The following is a 19,590-nucleotide window of genomic DNA, read 5'->3' on the forward strand; positions in this document are numbered from 1 at the left end:
AGTGCTTATACCTTCTTGTAAGACCTGAGGCTAATCGAAAACTGACCGTGCACTCGGTTCTTCAGTAAGAGATGATAGTACATGAGCGTCATTATTGGCAAGCCACTTACACTATATATAAAATTCGATGAGACAGTCTCTTTTAGGATGCATGCAAATTGTATTGTTATGTAGTACCCTGTTCAAGACTTTACTTAGTTACCCCTTTCGGATAATTTTGAAGACATGTATTGTAAGCTTCGCACGTAACAAGATGTTGAAACACGAGCAACGTACGCTCGTAAGGTGCTAGATATCATCTAGTTAGGCCAGAAAAGATAAAGCGACGAATCTCACGCGTTGTTACGAGTCTAGAGTGCGTATATCGTATGCGGGCCGGTGCAAAAATAGGGCGTAGACCGAAGCTAATATACCTGGCTGGTAGCTTGTGCTAAACTAGGAGCATCCTAGCTTGAGATTCGTGGTCTCACAACAACATTATTAATGCCTACTTTATATATATGCGTACGTATCCCTTCCTTTACTCAAGTAAACATTGATATACCTAGTCATTCAAAGTAAACAATCTCACTTTTCTTTCTACTTTGGACTTTGGACATTACCGACCCCATTACCGGAGAATCTCATATGAATTATGACGCAATCCCCCTAAAACAAGATGATTTTGGAAAAGCCAAGTACCAGAGCTGCGCGTAAGCACCCGCAGTCCAAATAAGGCGGTCCACCTTTTGGCCTGGGGACCCTGACGCCATCTAATATTAGGCTGTAAGCCCAAACCGATCTGAGTAGACCAAACAGACTACGGACTGAGCCGGTCCTCTTAGCAAGAATGTGACAATATGTAGGTATGTACATAGTAGGAGAAGATGAGGAGAACAAAGATGTGAGAGTTTCTGTAGGAGTGAGAAAAACTCGGTTCAGATGGTGATACGAGCGCAGTTATGAATGAATCATTTATCTGTTAGAAGAATCAATCAATCCGAATCGCGTGGCTTTCCAGTAGACAGATCTGCACCAAGGAATACGAGCTGCTCTGCTACCCGCCAACCATAAGTTGTCTAATCTACGATGGGCCGGGTGGTTTGCATATGGCGGCTACACGCGAACGGATCGAATCATGATTTTACATAACGTGCCCCACAAGTCAACCGCCCAAACTAGTCAACCGCCCAAAATTTAAAACAATTGTAAATAATTCAACAAAAACAATTAAAATTGATTAAAATTTTAATTGACTATTATTATTAAATGGTGTTATTATTACTTTATACGTTTTTATATTATAACTAATAGTATTGCAAATTTTATAGCATTATTAACCTCGGCGTTGCCGTTTTAAAAGACTTTCCTCGGCAACCTCCTTAAAAGCGTCAAGATTTATACCCTCTTTTTTAATGCGTATAGCCTTTCTTTTAGCTTAGGTAAGAAGTCCTCCACGTTGTAATTGCTTATTTTTAACGCGCTTTAAAGTCGGTAAGTAGTATATTAAAATATTTTAGGCGGTTGACTAGTTTGGGCGGTTGACTTGTGGGGCACGTTATGTATCTTGCTTACCTGTGGCTAACCTTGTGCGGGTTTAGGTTGCCAACCTACTGCAGTCAAAACTTCGTGTTCCTGCATTGGTTACAGGCTTGGCATGTTGGTTTGGGGTATCGAGAAGTACAATTATATTCGTCCGCCCGTGCACCAATGTTTTGATATATCATAGTTTATATATACCTACCTACCTAGATACCTTACAATGCCTACTTATCGAATCAAGTTGATATCCACCATAATGATATGTAGAAAAGTCTTAAAAGGGGCTTCTCAAGAGATAAAACGTCATGAATGGTACAACGACCTGGTGATGATGAGGATGCAAGAGATGCCCGTATGTTTGTAAAGAAATCCCCGTCTCGCGGACCAATCGTAGAAGGGCTTGCCCATGTCCTTGTCCGTAGTTATTAAATGTGATTGGTCCGTATGTTTATGACCCCCTGGTCAGAGGGACAACGCTCAGCCCAAGCGAAATGAGCAGCATCACCCTTCCAGTATTGTCGCCCATTTACAGCGAGACAGGCCCCCAAATTCAGTGCCATCAGTGCCATGTCGAGAGTCCGACGAAGCTAACGATGCTCGGGGGGTGTCCACTGATGAGAAGTATCTCATTTTAATTTTTTGGATTGGCAAACATATTATCAAAACGCTCCCGCCGTCGGGTTTCATTAATTTCTCTCCTCTCCTTTACCTCTCTTTATCCTCACCTTAACGTCCGGCCGACCGTTCGTCGCTTGTGGGTGTCGATGTTTCGGTTCCAGAGCCTCTCGCGCCAACAATGAGGATCCGGCAACGATAGAAGGACTACAAAGATAGAAGAAGTAGGAAATAGGGGACGATAATTAATACGATAATGATGGGATGCTATTCTGGACGATCAGCAACCTAACCTAACGCATTCATTCTCTTTCTCTCTTTTACCTGCCAGCCAGCTAGCCGCAGCTCTTTTTTATTTATATTTTAGTCAGGCCAAAAACGAGTCCATCCAAGCAGCGAACCGCGAACCGCAGACCGCAGACCGCGCCCCCAAAATCCACCAGCGAATCCGACTCTGCCTCTAAAATAAAACTAAAAAACCTGGTATTCTAGTACACACGCTTACACGCACGCACGCACTTTGAAAAAAAAAAGCTCGTATTTCTCCAATTCACCGCCACGCGCGATGACAACCCCAGTCTCGGGGTCTTCACTCCCTCAGACCCGAGACGTACATCAACACAATCATTTTCACAATTCCAGAGAAAGCCACCACCATCATTACCATCACCACACTCACCACACCCACCACCACGCTCGTTCCCAAAACAGTAACAAAAGGGGCCATAAACGCACCGATTCGGAACCCACTATAATCGTCACGACCGTTTCCGTTCTTGAGCTTATCGACTCCGCCGGTGTCCCCATTACTACCCAGACCCTCACGCCATCCACATCGACACCACCTGCGTCGTCTAGCAATATCACTAGCTCCGAACCCGACGTTAGTGTCGACCCGACGAGCACAACAAGTTCAAGTTCAACTTCAAGTTCGAGTTCTACTCTAGGCTTACCTACTTCTTCCCCGGGAACTAGCGACGATGAAGGCGACGGCCTCACTTCGACTTCCATCCCCACGATAGACCCGACCGTAGCACCGTCGGAGTCTTCGATGCCTACTATCTTTCCCACGTTATCTTATTCGCCTTTGACGTCCACTCCTTTATCAGGCTCTCCCGTTTTTCCATCCTTGGCTGGCGTGACTAACACAACCCAATGTAAGTCTCTTATTTTTTAATAATAATTATTATTACTACGACTATAAATAATTCCCCATCGCTGTCGTTCTGCTATTGGTTTCTAACTCATGCGTAGCTTCTTCGTCCACTCTTTCTGTCAACAGTACTAGTTCTACTTTGCTACCTTCATTTTCCATCGAGGGTTTCAATTCCTCCTCGTCCGAGTCATCTAGTACTGTACTTTCGTCCGATTCTTCTTCTTCTACTACTACTACTACTACTTCCTCTTCTTCTTCTTCTTCGCCAACGACTACCACTCGCTCCAACCCCACGTCGACTACTTTTGGTTCTTGGGGAGTATCTACCCAAACGGGAGACGGTACTGTTGGCGTTGGCAATGCACAACCATCATCTTCGAGCGCCGTAGCGACCGATGGCGACTCTGTTTCGAATGGACCCGAGGCGGCCACGGTCGCAGGAAGCGTTCTAGGAGGTGTGGCTGCACTTGCAGGTATTTTGATTCTTGCACTCTTCCTTCTCCGATGGAAGAAACGCCAGAATACTATTAAGCTCATGCGGGGCTCCACGAGTGAACGAGGTCCCGGCGGCGGTTTGGTTGGGAATTCCGGTCCCGGCGGAGGAGGAGAGGGCGGTATGACTGAAACACGGCGGCGTTCAGTTCCCTTTGCAATTCCCGCGGCTCTCGCTAGCTTGACTGGACATAAACGATTCTCCGGACGCAGTGCCGCCTCTGCGGATGGAGGTGAGCGAGGATTTTCCAAGGTTTCTGGGAGGAAGTTACCTCCGGTTATTCAGTTTGGTGGGGATGGCTATTCGGATCCCCGCGATACTATTCTAAGTGATCAGTCCATCGATTATCGAGACTCGGCCTTCCCTGGATTAGGTGGTGGGCTCGCACCGACTAGGTTAGCTGTGGGTGCCCCGATGCGGCCGGAAAGCGGAATCCCGGTCTTCAACCCGGGGCCGGCTCGGACCCCAAAGACGGAACAGGCACCTTTCAGTCCCGTTTCAGAACTTGAACCCCCCCGAGATCCACTTGGACGATCCCACCCTTCTCACGATGGGTCGAGTCGTTCCCACGGCTCAGCCTCCCGGTTTACCGAGGAGTTATGACCCCCTGGATAGATACCCTGCTTTTTCATCTTTGCTTTTGTATATTTCGCTTTTTTTTTTTTTTTTTTTTTTGTGATGATACCTGTTTGTTATTTTGTGTCGACATATACTCGTCACGGCATCGGGTTGGCGTTGATATTTGAAATAAAAACTCAACGGGTTATGGGGGAAAGGGATATAAAGCTACTTTTGGCTTTCTTCGCCCCTACGTCAGATGTAAAACCATTTCTTGTAAATAGTCAAATGTCGTTCCGGGCCTTCGGGCTGGATAACGACAATGAGAGCACGATATTTGGGAGTTGAGGTTGCGGCAGCTATCTCCTCTGGTCTGCTCCTAATCAAGCATAATTGTCATCAAACATATTTTGTCCATGTCATCTCGGATCTTGTGTTGCAATCGTTTTCAGGACCTGAGTGGAAATACTTGCCTTATTATGCCGGTGAATAAGCCTGTCAGGCGTGTACGGATCTTAAGCTAGTTTATTCCCATTAGGGATAGTTGAAGAAGCAATCCTTCACTACGAATTTACGTTGCTATGTACTAAGCATTTATTCCTACGCACAAATGTGCATCGAATTTCACTACCTAATATGATCAACCGAGGGGCTCGTTCAGATGAGCACCTAGTTGAGACGGCTATGAAACACGACTTGGTCTCTTATCCACGATTCCGTTGACGCTTTGGCCCGTTATTACAAATCGGCTTCTCTATGCCGCCATGGCGCCATACCGCCACGCTGCTTGGTGACAAACGCCCAACTTGGAAAAAGTGACGGAGTCAAGTCAGGTCTAGTTCGTTGGTGTTTACGGATCCGTACGCCGAGGATCTTTTCCCCGGATGACGCTAACACACACACACGCTTGTAGATAGATCTCGTCACCCGCTTGGGTGTTGAGTCTAGACTAGATTCTTCACCTAGGTGGATGAAACCAAGGTCACTTCTGCAAGGCGATCAAGTCTAAGGGTGTGGATGCACGTAACCTAGCGCTGGGGAAGGATTGAAGCTTATCAACCATGTGTGCATGTAGTTGGCGGCCTCCGACATCAAACGTTCTAGTGGTATTTGAATAGGTATTATCATATGTTTTCCACCATATGTCGTCACAATTTTGACATGATGCGTAAGCTCACTGGATTAACTTGAAAATGTGTAGAATAACTTCTTGAATCTTAGAATTTCATAAGAGGATATTGCCTCGGTTTCTATTAGTTAACTAGGTTAATATTTTTATAAACTCCGAAATCCGTCCCTCCTAACGCTCTGATCTGGAAAAAGACGCTTGAAATGAAAAAAGACATTGGTTTTCTTTATTACTAAAAAAGGCAAGAGGGGCTAGACTAGGACTCGGGCACTTTTCTCTACCTATGTAATATCCAAGGGTCTAGTGTATCATTTTGTCCGATCGAGTAAATTCTCGACCTCCTCGACAATCTATTGTCTTAACTTAAGGGGAAACTAAGCAGCTTGGTATATATATATATTTTCGACAAGATGATAAATCTTGTTAACTACCTAAGTTGTAAATTATAATACAGACATGAGAACCGAGGGTATTCAAGCGTCTATCATACCAGGCCCTACCCGTACTCAGGGCGAAAGGATCCCCTCATAATACCACCCCAGACCCTTTAGTGTTATCATAGTAAATTCTGATTCGCGGGGGACTTGAATCCCACTGAATCATTGTCTGGACTAGGAGGGAGTGCTCGCACGTCCCTGACAGTCAGTAGTCAGCTTAGCGTTACTAACAGACATCATAAGGTCTCAGACAACGAAATTCCCATTCTGCTTGTCTCAAATATTACGAGTTTTTTTTGTTTTTCTCTTGCCTCTCCTTCGCCCTGTGGAAGAAGACAAGAATAGTCAACAATTCCCTTAAGCCACTTTCTAATAAACTATTGGTCTTGACATCTAAGCCACGCCACATAGTCTAGCTAGTTATATTGTTGTCCCTAAAATATCTTTGTGTTCAGTCAGGATCGCTTGGCGCCTAAATCTTCAATCTGGTACCAAGTTTAGAAAGAAAAAAAGCGAGTACGAATCCGCGGTACATCGTACAGAGCCCTTGTACATACAGCCCGGCGTTTAAACCCGACCCAAGCCCCCTTAGATAATTCACCGAGCGAATAGCGCACCTGCTAAGAGTCTCGACTGGAGACAGACCCGTTGGCAATTTCGATAAAGACAGGCAAGGAGATCGATCACTGTCCATGGGGGAATGCTTTAAGTCCGCAAAATCCTAGTACCACACAAAGTACCTACCTGAAAGTTACCTAGGCTGAATTATTTCTCCAAAACGTCAACTTACATTAGTTAACTCTCTTAATTAACCAAAACCACCCCGACGATTTTCTTATCTCCCGGAGCGACAACTTCCAACCGAAACAACGACTAAGTCCGTAGAAGAGAGGCTATGGATCACATGAGAGTTGATCCCGGGGGCTTCCAGATACCAGGAATGCACCGTCCGCAACTGATGAATCAACCACCACAGATATTCGGAGGTTATAGTCACGATGGCTTATCCGTATTACATCCGGAACTCGCGGCGCAAATGGCTTTCGATCCATCGGCGCTGCTTGATGACCCGAACGATGCAAAGAGAAGGAGAATTGCACGGGTGAGTTATCACCAGTTTCGGCTGTGCAACTGTACATAGGTTGACCTGAGTAAAATGAAGGCTTGCGATATGTGTCGGAAGAAGAAAATCAAGTGCGATGGAAAGCTTCCCGCGTGCACGCATTGTATTAACTATAAGACGGAATGCGTCTTCACGCAAGTCGAGAAGAAGAGAAGTCCGCCCAAAGGGTATGAGTGGTTCATGTTCGACCAAGTGCGGGTTGAGACTGACCTATATGAATAGTGCAAAGTATATCGAGGGTCTCGAGAACCGTTTAGGGCGCATGGAAAGTTTGCTGAGGCTATCCGGTACGTCCTGAGTCCTTCACCGTACATCTTGCATTGGCTCACAATATAAGAAAGGCCTACTCGGAGACGATGACGAATCAGTCGATCTAGCTACACTGGAAAGACGTCTCGCCGAGAAGCACCAGCAGTCGAGACAAGCTTCACAAGCAGCTACTTCGAATCCTACGTCGCCGTCGCAAGCGACATCTGGTCATGATGGCGCAGTATCGACCCCTCGAAGTTCCCTAACATCTCCAGAGCCGACCAGAGACCGTGATAATAGGAAAGATAGCTCACCGCAACCCGAGCGACCTAGAGATGAAGAAGTCGAGTCCCTATCTGAAATGATGTGTTCATTAGTAACGAATCAGTCTGGAGAGACAAGATATATAGGTACTAACCACGAACTAACCGCAGATATAACCCGTGATGGAATTCGGCTAACTTGCGTTAGGGTCGTCGTCGGGTTTCTCTATATTCTCACCGAAGGGTATCCAGTGGGTAAACGAAAAGACGGGCGACAGATCATTTCAACAAATGATATCAGAAGTATCCATCGATGATCACAAATGGAATCACTGGAAACCCGAGATTTTTAGTGACCTTTTCCATCGTCAGATTTATCGGCAGTTACCGCCTAAGCCAGAAGCTTTATCCCTGCTCAAAGACTATTTTGACAACTTCAACTGCATGTTCCCGCTGTTCCACCAACCAACGTTTATGCACCTTGTTGAGAGGCAGTACTCCAATGACCCGTACCAGGGTTCGGGATGGTGGGCTAGCTTGAATGTTGCATTGGCCATCGCGCATCGCCTTAGAGTCATGAGTAATCTAGTACCGCAGGAAGAGGACGATAAGTCGTGGGCGTACATGAAGAACGCCATGGGAGTTTTCTCCGAATTAACGATGCGCAATACCGACTTGCTGAGCGTGCAGGCTTTACTCGGAATGGCCTCCTTTATGCAGGGAACACCCAACCCTCAGCCGTCGTTTCTGCTGGTTGCCGCAGCTATCAGACTGTCGCACAGTATCGGGTTGCATAAGCGCGGAAGCGGTTTTAATCTGAACCCGGTCGAGATTGAGCAAAGGAAACGAGTATTCTGGATAGCATATATGCTAGATAAGGATCTATGTCTCCGATCCGGACGGCCGCCAGCGCAGGATGACGATGACATGAATGTAGAGCTCCCAGATGCCGACCCAGTAGACAATATTGGCAACATTCCCCTTGCCGACGGAAAGGGAAAGATGAATCTATTCCGAGCCATGTGCGAATTAACAGTTATTGAAAGTCAGGTTTATAAGAGGCTCTATTCAACCAAGGCCACCAAGTTATCAGAAGGCGAGCTGCTACAAACCATAGGAGAGCTTGATAAGCAGCTAGACACTTGGAAGGACAACATCCCTATTGACTTCCGTCCAGAACACGAAATAAAAGCGTCTCACACTCCTCTAATACTCCATGTGGTCATGTTACATTTCTCTTACTACAACGCCCTCACTACAATCCATCGCATGTCTATACATCACGGCTACTGGACAAGTCGACTATCCAATTACGCAATCCAAGGCCTGAACCCCAGGCCTTTAAATCCACGGGTATTTGCATCTGCAGCTCTGTGCGCATCCGCAGCCCGAGCAAGTATTCAGCTGCTCAAGTATATCCCGCAGGGCGACTTTTCCTGCGTTTGGTGAGTGTCTCAACATTTCTACCCGCAGTCTTTATCCGTACTAATACACTGCAGGCTTATTCTCTACTTCCCTGTCTCGGCACTCGTCACGCTCTTCGGGAATATCCTGCAGAACCCGTTAGACCCGCGAGCGAAGTCGGACACGAAACTAATGAATCTAGTGGTGACATTCCTCTCTACCCTCGGACAAGAGGCTGAAACCGGTGGAGTGCACCGTATGCTCGGTGTATGCTCCGAGTTTGAGCGCATCGCCAAGATCGTCATCGATAAGGCGGAACGCGATACCAATCGGCGAAAGCGTAAGAGTCACGAGCCTCAGAGACCCTCCATCAGCCAAGCTTCTCCATCGCAAATGTCCAACACGCCGCAACCCTCATCAGCAGCCACACCGACTGGCAACTACTCAGGAACCTCGCAGCTATCGCCCAAATTTAACGGAGAGCAGAACCGTGCTAACAACGTAGCAAACGGGGGCTTCAGCCCCATGGACACAGCGAGCACGAATAACGGATCAGCGCCACGCGACGGACCAGGAGCCTGGCCGTCTCCATCGCCACAACAACAGCAAGAGTGGAACCCTAACGCTATGGACTTCGGTAACTTCTCAGAGATGACGGGCTTTGGACAGCCGATCGCGTCACCGCCGTTACCAGGTCCCGCCGCGCCTGGGGTCGCGGGCGGATACCAACCGCTGCTCCCACAGGAGCTGTGGCAGATGCCCGGGGGGCTCGACTGGGACTGGGCCGAGTTCACGGGAGGTGCGTATCCTAGCTTCGAGAACGGGTCCGCGGCACAGAATGGGAGATGAGATCAACCTACCATTTACCTATTGGGAGATTTAATATCACGCGGGGCGCTCTATCAGCTTTTCGAGATTTGCGCGACGCGAAGAATACGGGCCGAGCGCCTGAGCGTTGCGTTCGATTAGAGAGTACAGGTATAAGCATAAGCACGACAGGTACGAGAGAGAATGCATCCGGGGCGTGAGGGCATTGGGCGCGAGGAACTGAGCACGGGCGTGGGGGTTGTGATTTTCTAAAAAGAAGGGAAATGAGGCCGGAGGGGGGTTGGAAGGATTCGACTATTCAGACTAACGTTACTGTGACGGCCGATAATATTTAACAACTAGACCTGTTGTCTAGGCAGGTACCTCATGAGGAGTTTGAATTTGCTCTTCTGCGTTTTTTATTTATTTTATGTATAGGAGGCGGTGTGGGAGTGGCGTTTATACGGCGCATTTCTGTTCTGTTCAACGGCCTGAGACGAGATGTTATATATGGCCTGTTTAGTAGCATATATCTCAATTCTCAAGTGTGCGTTTATGGATAAATATAATGTTATTTAAACTAGTTATTCAGAAAGTTTACCTTTTAATTTATTCTATGAATCTTCTTGTGTACCTATACGAAGCATAGCTCTGCTGTGTGTGTATAGTTGGGCTACAAGTACAGATATTTATTTAAATGCACAAGCCGCAAAAACCCAGCACAATTAAATACCAAAAAAGCCACCGTGATTTTATCGTCGGTTTCATCATGATGTAACCAATTGCAGATTAGGCGAAAGCACAGCAACGATTCAACGTTTCGGAGTTCGTCATAGGCGCTCAGCAATATGTACGTGACATGCAGCCAAGATCCCAGCTGCTTGCCTTAGCGTTACTCCGGCCCATATCTATTGAGAACCTCACCATAGGTAATAGCTTCTTCTAACAATTAATTACCTGACACTGGTAGGTGTGCCACTTACTTGTCGTGTGACTTTTATTCCGCCTCACTTCCCCTAGACAACTCCAGGTTACTCTTATCTAAGCCCGACCTGTGCATAGAACTTGTAAGACGTACCTTAGGTACGGTACGGTACCTACACCTATCAAACATGGCTCAACACGAAGCATCAAGTCCCCAACTCCACCCCGGCGATCAGCACGAGATCCCCAGCGTTGAGGCCCACGGGTCCTTCGACTCGCTGAAGGACAGGATCAAGACGCATTACGAAATCGCGTCGGACTACTACTACTCGTTATGGTATTTCCTGCCCTCTCTCATATTTTGTCGTTATTTCCGGTGTGGAGCTAAGCCAGGCCATTCTTCGTCCGTAGGGGCCAACATATCCACCACGGCCTCTTCAAGTCCGCCAGCGAGACTAAGGAGCAGGCCCAGGTCAATCTTATTAACTATCTGCTCGAGATTTCTGCTCTGCCCGCTGGCGCTAAGGTCCTGGATGTCGGCTGCGGCGTCGGCGGCACGAGCCGGTTTCTTGCGCGCGAGCGCGGTTGCACGGTCACGGGCATCACGATCAGCGGGCGGCAGGTCGAGATCGCGAGGCAGGTAACTGAGACGGAGACGGGCGGTTCCCCGCCTTCACCGGGAAGCTTCGCGAAGTATGCCGATGAGAAGGGGAAGGAAGGAGGTAAGGTCCGCTTCCTCGAGCTTGATGCCGAGAAGATGCTAGATCACTTCCGTCCGGCTGCTGGTGAGGCAGAGACGTTCGATTGCGTCTGGATATCGGAAGCGCTGTCGCATCTTCCGGATAAGAAGCTCTTCTTTTCTTCATCATTCTCCCTGGTGAAGAGTGGAGGATTACTCGTTATTGCCGATTGGTTTAAGGCGCCGGTTCTATCGCCCGAGCAGGAGAGTACTGATATCAAGCCCATTGAAGACGGCATGTTACTTCCCCGACTCTACACTGCGGACGAGTATGTTGCGCTGGCAACGCAGGCGGGATTCCGAGCCCGTAAGGAGCCGGTTGATATAAGTAAGGATGTGGCTAAGACATGGTAAGTTATCTCAACTTGTGCTATGGGAAGTCTGCGAGCTAATTGCCACATAGGGATATATCATGGTCTCTTGTTTCCTCGCCTTCACTCTGGGCCTTTGCTATATCTCAAGGTAGGGACGGTCTTGCGTTCTTGCAGGCATTTAGGGCGATGAGGAGAGGTTACGCAAATGGGACATTTAGGTACGCGGTCATGTGCTTTGAGAAGCCTTGAGTGCGAAAATGTGATGATAGAGGAGACGGAGATGGATATATATGTTGGTTGTGGGATTGATAGAGTGGGTGCACGTAGCTATCATCTCCCACCTAATATATGACGATCGGCTATGAAGATATGTAGTAAGATAGCGTCATATCTACTACTTAAGTCACTCATCTGATCGCATATCTTGTCGAACGATGAGAAGAAGCCTCGTATCTGGGGTGGGTATATTCGCTAATACAAAGCCTTGACCCTTATACAATTCGATTAAAGCACCCAGGTAGGTCGGTAAGTTAGGTAAACAAAAGGGTAAGCCTCGTTAATCCTACATCATCCATTGGCTATTTAATTGAGTGGGATAGACCCTCCTTTGATATAGGCATCACATACCTAGCGGGATATATGAAAGGTAGCTTGAGTAGTCGAGAAACGTTAATTAGTAAATTGTATATCAACTGGCCTTATAGTTGGCTTCCTCCTGCTCTAGCAGCCTACGCATATTGTCTGTGACGCTTAATAGCTTAGGCAGCATGTTATAAGAAACCTCACGAAATTCTATAAGTTGACATTGTAATTTGGTTCCCTACCTAATGTTTATCATTATACCAGGCGGCGCTGTTGCTCAGCTCTTTACGAGACACGACTATTGAGAATGGCTAAGTGTACTGAGGGGTCTTCTCACATAGACTTAAGCGATATGGTGAAAACTATAAGCTATGAATTATATTACATAGGTTGGGCAAACAATTAAGGACAATATCGTTAGTCAAAGAAATACCGTGCAGAGCTATAAAATTTTCATCGTGTCTCATGCTTGGAAGATTCATGTCAGAATACAACACAATGTTACTAAATTCGTCTTCGAAGCTTAGCCAAGTCTAACACTTACTAATAAGATAGACGTTCATCTGAAATAAGGAACGCTACCAAGGGGAGGAGTTATTCGCCGTAACATCCCGAGACTTGAAAGTTTTCGGTGACGATCCTTTCTGTGAGACAGAAGCCGGCGTGGCTCTAGTGGGATTCCTGTATATGGGGAGTTACCAGTAGGGCCATGATTACTGGTAGAACATATATCCTTTCAGAAATGACGGCATCGTCACATTTTGGCGGAAATTGGACCTAAAATTTTCGGGCTATCTTAACGTAATACGTTAGGTAGTTTGAGCCCCGCGAAATATTTAGCCGCATCGTGACTATTCTGCCTAACACCGAGACAGTAATGGGCAATCAGTGGATGCTGATCTCTATCCGGCAACAACTACACTATAACAGCATGACTGATGAGATTTCGGCACATAAATGTGATAATGTGCCTTTGTATCAGTAAAAGGCAGATACTAATGAGACAGGGAGCTTCTGAAACTTCGAGCAACAAGCTCCTAATCGCCCAAGCTATTGGCACGTTACGATACGAAGAAGTTTGCCCTATTATCCATTAAAAGGCAATGCATTAAGAAGCAAAGAGTCAAGACAAGCTCAAAAGCCAAGAAAGCAGGGTGCACCCTGAGACAGCATAGCGGTAGACGAGCTGCAGTGCGGGCATACATAGCTACATGTATGTAGTAGCACCGCTAGTCGTTGACCGAATATATAATAACTATATTCGGACGACTTTCTAGAAACAAGCGCGACGATCGCGGCCATGGCAAAGGCCACTTTGTTAGTCACGATATTGAAAATGCTCACCGTTGCCGGGAAGCTAGGCCTCGAAGTTGGCGGGTATTGTGGATTTCTCATTAGGCTCGAGCGGCGGTCATGCGCACGTCGAAATGGAGCTTTTATATGTATACGAGTCTGAACAATTAGCCTAGGCCTATGTACAAATGCTTGTCTGTATCTCCGCAGTCTGGAGAAGCTTGATTGATGACCAAGTGGGGAATAGTAGTTGGGCTGCATGAAAGATGAAAAACTGTATGTAGGGTTCCCGGTGCCGGTGACGGTGACGGTGAATCTGTGTTTGAGCTCAGTGGAGACCTTTTCCATGCTCTCCATGCTCGGCGGCTTGGGCTTGGGCTTGGGCTTGGAGTGGAGAGATTGGACGGTAGGGCACTGACAGGCTGGGCGGGTTCATCAGACGAACTAGAAGAGTCCAAAAGAATCAACGGGTCGTATCAAGCACCAATTCGAAGGAAATTGCAGTAATGACGACTATGTATTCCCTATTTCTTCCGACGAGTTTGATGATATGATGAACATACTACATAATAGCTCTCATGTATGTTTCGGCCATCTTGAAATTCTTGTTGAATCTGATGTATCAATCTAATTGGTAGTGGTCTTAACTAGAACTCGGTGAGGCTGTTAGCAGACTTACAGCACGCCTGCCACGCACCCAGTCGGTAAAACCCAAGCCTCGTGGCATTTTCAGATCGGAAGAATCCGGGTCTCTTGCAAGGGTTTGTACAAGATTCGTCAGCCCTGTCAGCCCCATCCTTCGGCGCGGTCATACCTTGCAATATCGTGATCAATTTCGGGCTGGTCCTGGATTGGGCTTCCAGAAGGTGATTTTTTTAAAATGAACGGGGCCCATGGTGAAGTAAAGGAGTTTGCTTGGGCACCTTGATATAACATTACTTACGTAGGTAGGTATGTAGCAGCAGAGAAAGGCATGATTTGGCTAGTCAATCATACAACATCTCGAGCCATGGTCTCCCGTTATTTCCATTTGGAAATGTCGTATACCCTCTTATCCCCGGGTCCTCATCCTTAAGACCTCCAACCGTTGACGGATTACAGGATCTTGCGAAGGGAGCCTCTTTCGATCTGATCCCCCAACTTTTGAGAAGGGCGAGAAGAGGAAGGGCGCGGCCATCCAAGACGGTTGGAAATGCTATATTACCTGTACGTTATCGAAATCAAATCAGAAACATTGGACGGTCCCAAGTCGCAAATCCGACTTATGCAGGGACGGGGAGATAGAGCTCAATTGGTTGTATCACGGACCAGTCACAAGAGTCGGGACTGCGGGATCGACGGACATGCAACGTCAAGGATCAGGGAGAACCCGATGCACCCCAAACTTTTTCGGAGTCCGTGTTGCGACATGTCATACACTTGTGCACTACACTCATACACCTCTTACACCAGAAATTTCGTGAATGTTGCTGTCGCTGACGAGAAGGCGTTCCGTAGCAATTCCTGGGGTTGGATTCTGCAGAGGAATCGTATCATATTCAGCCACAGAAGGGGTGAAGTAATAAGCATTATTCATGCCCAAGTCCGTATACCGTATACGTAGCGCTTATACTCTCTCAACGTCGTAACTTGGCAGGCTTGTACATGTGAAGGCAGCCGATGAATAACCCTTCCTTCGTCTTAGCTACCTTTACCATGTAGGTTTAGGTTCCACGTCCCACTAGAAGTCAGTTAGTCCTTAAAAGTTAAGGCTAGTCTAGTCCTAAGGATCGTTCCCCGGGCCCAATTACGAACTACAAAGCTTTCCTTATTTGGCGTATCCTTCTTTTTTTTTTTTTAGTTTTTAGTACGTACAATAACTCCCTAACCTAACATATTCCAAGATGGAGTATTGTATGGAGGTCATAACCTTATGGGATAACCCTACGGTGTGCAATGCCTGTCTGTACTACATACCTACATACTTTCGATGCTCTTACACACACCACACACCACACACCACTATGTATGCTGTATGTAAGTATGTAGGTACCGGCGTACATTCGTACGGCAGAGTCTCTTGATTTCCCCTTGGTCGGATCCCAACAAAAATTTTCCGTCTTTCTTTTAGAAAGAAGAAAAAAATCGGAAATTTGGTGAGTGTCTGTCAATCTTGACTTAGAATCCTTTTTTTGTTCTATCATTAGGTCTATTAGGTTGTCTACATCGACTCCTACATAATTCTTCAGAACTTTACCAGTTGCCTGTTTCGGACGTTGCTTTAATTGATTTGCACGCCTTTTTACGTTGCTTCCCACTCAAGATAAAGTATTTTATTTATTTTCTTCGATTGGAGGATACCCAACTACGCGAATCTCGGTACGGCCGTGCTTCGTTTGTTGGTACCCTCGTACCGAAGATACCCTTTTTTTACCTTTCCCTCTCTTCTTATTCGTTCCGTAACTTGCCGATCAGCCGCCCCCTTAGCTCCCCCTGGGCTCCTGGGCTAATAACGAAAATACTACAGCGATCTGGACCTAGTGTTTGATCCCCTATGATCCCCTATGAAACCCCAACGAAACCCCAGTTCGCCCTTGTCACAGCTTACACGGCTCCGTGTTAGCGGTCGTCTGGCGGCAGCGAATGGAGGTCTGAGAACGAAGGCATACGGAACCAGGACCCTTGGTATTCCTCATGCTCTTCCTTATGCTAGAACTAGTGCTAGCACTCATCCTGATACCGGCTTGCCGTTATTGTTATTAAGAAGCCCGGTCCCGTCTGCAAATGGCCTCATGGACGACCTCGTAGTTGGGCGGACTTTTATTAAACACCACGGCAATAATACAAGAAATTACACGAATACTCTTCGGGACAGTAATCAGCAGACACACCACGTTCACCCACCCGAACCTAGTTCCTTGTATTCCTTGCATTCCGGACTTTTCTCTTGCACCACTACTGGTAGTGATATCCGAAAAGGGGAACCATCGTCTTTGCCTATTGCTCCGTACCCGTCCACGTTGTCTTCAGCCAGTTCTAGTTCTGATAGCGTCAGCTGGATCGGACAGTCCCCTATTAGCCCTGCTCTTCCGTCTTACCCCATCAGCTCAACATCCAACCGTTGTCTTTTAATACTGGCACGCCACCCGTCACCGCGACGTCCAATGGCGTTTAATACTTACAGCACCGCCAGTTCAGATATATCAACGCCTCGCTCGTCTTCCCCTTCTTCATTCTCTATCGCGTCTGCGCGTTCCTCTCATACTTCCGTCTCTAGTAAACGCCTGTCCTTATCTCTGCAACGGAGGCAGTCTGCGCTTAACCCAATGTCCTCGGTTGATATCTCTGCAATTGAAGAACAGATGAAAATGGCTGCTCTAGACGGCCTTCGAGGTTACGCACAGAACCACTACGGCGAGGTCCAACAGTACCGAAGCACAGAATACATCCCGCAGTCCGCCGCTGGTGGTTACCAAATATTACGGGAACCTCTATGGAACAAAGGTATTGCGCCGAGTTTTTAAACAAGCCCGCCCCTCGCGATTGCTTTCCTACTAACACCCAAGCTATCCAGGACTCTCTTTTACCCCAGATGAGCGTGTCTCTAAGAACCTCACAGGTCTAATGCCGCATGCCATGGAAAACGTTGAGACTCAGGTCGCCAGGTGTATGAAGGTGATCAACTCTAGGCAGACCAACGTCGACAAGTATCTATACTTGACGCATCTCAAGACTCAGAACTTGGATCTGTTCTACAGAGTGCTTATCGACAATGTTCGTGACCTGATGCCGCTGGTCTACACTCCCACTATCGGTGATGTGTGTCTGCAGTACTCTACGCTTTACACTCACCCGGAAGCGTTGTACATATCGATCAAACAGCGCCGGTCAATCAAGACAATCCTGCGTAACTGGCCTTATCCGGACCCCGAAATCTGCGTGGTAACGGACGGATCCCGCATTTTGGGGTTGGGCGACCTCGGTATGAATGGTGTGGGGATCTCCGTAAGTTCCACCATCTTGGCTTACATTAGTGTCCCGTGAAATCTGAGGCTGACTCCTACTTAGATCGGCAAGCTGGCTTTGTACACCGGTGCCGCCGGTATCCACCCCGGAAAGACCCTACCGATCGTGCTAGACACCGGTACCAACAATGAGACTAACCTGAAGGACCCCCTGTACCTGGGTCTCCGAGCTAGACGCCCTTCTCCGGCTGTTGCCCAGGAGTTCATGGATGAATTCATGGAGGCTGCCGCCGAGGTCTTCCCCAACATGCTCGTCCAGTTTGAAGACTTCGAGACTGAGAAGGCCTTCAACTACTTGGCTCGTTACCGTAACAAGTACAAGTGCTTCAACGATGACATCCAGGGAACTGGTGCCGTCGTGTTGGCTGGGTAAGCAATTCGAAGCTTCACCATACCTTTTGTCATTAATTACTTACAAGATATTAGTTACATTGGCGCTGTGAACCTATCCGGTGTTCCCATTGAGGAGCAGCGCCTGGTATTCATGGGTGCCGGTTCAGCCGGTGTCGGTGTCGCGAAGCAGATGGTCGAGTACTACACCCGTCGTGGCCTTTCAGAACAAGCTGCGAAAGAGAAGTTCTGGCTTGTCGACACCAAGGGCTTGGTTACCGCGGACCGAGGTGACAAGTTAGCGGACCACAAGAAGTACTTTGCCCGGTCGGATAACAATGGCCACCAATTCCGCACACTCGAGGAAGTAATCGAGTATGTGAGGCCGTCTGCCCTCGTTGGTCTTACGGCAACTTTCGGGGTTTTCACCGAGTCTGTCGTTCGTGCCCTCAAGGCTTCGGTTGACTCTGGTGGCTCTGGAAGGCGACCCATCCTTTTCCCTCTTAGCAACCCTCTTACCAAGGCTGAATGCACATTCGAGCAAGCAGTCCAGTGGACAGATGGCACTGTTATCTTCGCATCTGGTTCTCCATTTGCGCCGTTTGCCGTCAAGGCCGGCGACCACGCTGTGACCTACTGGCCGAACCAGGGTAACAACGTCTACGTGTTCCCTGGTCTAGGTCTCGGTGCTATCCTCGCTAAGGCGTCAAAGATCACTGATGAGATGGTCTATATCTCGGCTTCCTCATTATCCGAGTCCCTAAATGCCGAAGAGGTCCACAAGGGTTTGATCTATCCCCACATCGAGCGTGTCAGGGATGCCAGCGTCGTCGTCGCCCGGGAGGTGATGAAGGCTGCCCGCAGGGAAGGTGTCAGCACTCTACCCGAAGAACAGTGGGTTGAATGGGAAGAATGGGGTGACGTCGCCCTGACGAAGTACATCAAGGATAGGATTTACGATCCCCTCAAGTAAGAACGTGGCTTGCATGAGGAGGTATGCATAAGATAAGATTCATGGTCGGCGTTATTGGTATTGTTTCCCCGTTTTTGGGTCTGGCACATAATGATTATTACGCTTCGCTTCTGACGAAGGCACTTTTCGGAGAGATATCCTTGGAATCTTAGCTACTTACATGGGCATCATGTTGAGGGATTTCCCGAGTCCGTGGATAGAACATGGAACTTGTTAAAAAGGGAACAGACAACACCGCGATCTAGAATCAACGATATAAGGGTCGAATAGATGGACTATATAGATCAGAAGAACACTTTCATTCACATATTCGTTGTTTCTTCATAACTCCAGCATGTGTGCGCTCCGATAGACCAGTCGACTGTTCAGAGTTTGGATTGTGGTTTACTTTTGATATGATTCTCTACCAAGACAAACTCATCCAACAAGCTCAAAGTTAGGTACCTGTTTATGTACTTCATTGCGGGCTGAACCTAATAATACTGATGACCCCTGACATCTCAGGAATATAACTTATACCAGTCCAAAAATTTTACTATTAATATTTAAGATAATAGTACTTTACTAGTAAGGTAGGAACTAATAAATAGATGCTACGGTCAAGCATAAGTACTTCATCAGGCTACTCTGGATTCTTTGTTATATTAGCTGATTAGTTAAAACCCAATAGAAGTGT

At 47.4% G+C, this 19,590-nt stretch overlaps 4 protein-coding genes across 4 annotated transcripts; all 4 read left to right on the plus strand.

Moving 5' to 3' along the window:
* Positions 1 to 2,455: 2,455 nt before the first annotated feature.
* On the plus strand, positions 2,456 to 4,527 carry F4817DRAFT_78545 (uncharacterized protein). The gene is made up of 2 exons (XM_049307891.1): positions 2,456 to 3,293; positions 3,391 to 4,527. The coding sequence occupies exons 1-2, from the start codon at positions 2,702 to 2,704 to the stop codon at positions 4,386 to 4,388; spliced, it is 1,590 nt and encodes a 529-aa protein (XP_049163414.1). The 5' UTR covers positions 2,456 to 2,701; the 3' UTR covers positions 4,389 to 4,527.
* Positions 4,528 to 6,704: 2,177 nt separating this feature from the next.
* Positions 6,705 to 10,388, plus strand: F4817DRAFT_78571 (N-terminal binuclear Zn cluster-containing protein). The gene is made up of 6 exons (XM_049307892.1): positions 6,705 to 7,011; positions 7,072 to 7,199; positions 7,255 to 7,319; positions 7,374 to 7,691; positions 7,753 to 8,989; positions 9,044 to 10,388. The coding sequence occupies exons 1-6, from the start codon at positions 6,805 to 6,807 to the stop codon at positions 9,795 to 9,797; spliced, it is 2,709 nt and encodes a 902-aa protein (XP_049163415.1). The 5' UTR covers positions 6,705 to 6,804; the 3' UTR covers positions 9,798 to 10,388.
* Positions 10,389 to 10,689: 301 nt separating this feature from the next.
* On the plus strand, positions 10,690 to 12,226 carry F4817DRAFT_323270 (S-adenosyl-L-methionine-dependent methyltransferase). The gene is made up of 3 exons (XM_049301490.1): positions 10,690 to 11,016; positions 11,091 to 11,768; positions 11,822 to 12,226. Exons 1-3 carry the CDS (start codon positions 10,868 to 10,870, stop codon positions 11,979 to 11,981), a joined length of 987 nt encoding a protein of 328 aa, XP_049163416.1. The 5' UTR covers positions 10,690 to 10,867; the 3' UTR covers positions 11,982 to 12,226.
* Positions 12,227 to 16,750: 4,524 nt separating this feature from the next.
* On the plus strand, positions 16,751 to 18,914 carry F4817DRAFT_355726 (uncharacterized protein; the record flags this gene model as incomplete). The annotated part of the gene is made up of 4 exons (XM_049305690.1): positions 16,751 to 17,090; positions 17,161 to 17,591; positions 17,655 to 17,980; positions 18,038 to 18,914. The coding sequence occupies 4 exons, from the start codon at positions 16,751 to 16,753 to the stop codon at positions 18,912 to 18,914; spliced, it is 1,974 nt and encodes a 657-aa protein (XP_049163417.1).
* Positions 18,915 to 19,590: the final 676 nt, after the last annotated feature.

This window comes from Daldinia loculata, assembly GCF_022478755.1.
Source record: "Daldinia loculata strain CBS 113971 unplaced genomic scaffold F4817scaffold_2, whole genome shotgun sequence".
Taxonomy (NCBI): Eukaryota; Fungi; Ascomycota; class Sordariomycetes; order Xylariales; family Hypoxylaceae; genus Daldinia; species Daldinia loculata.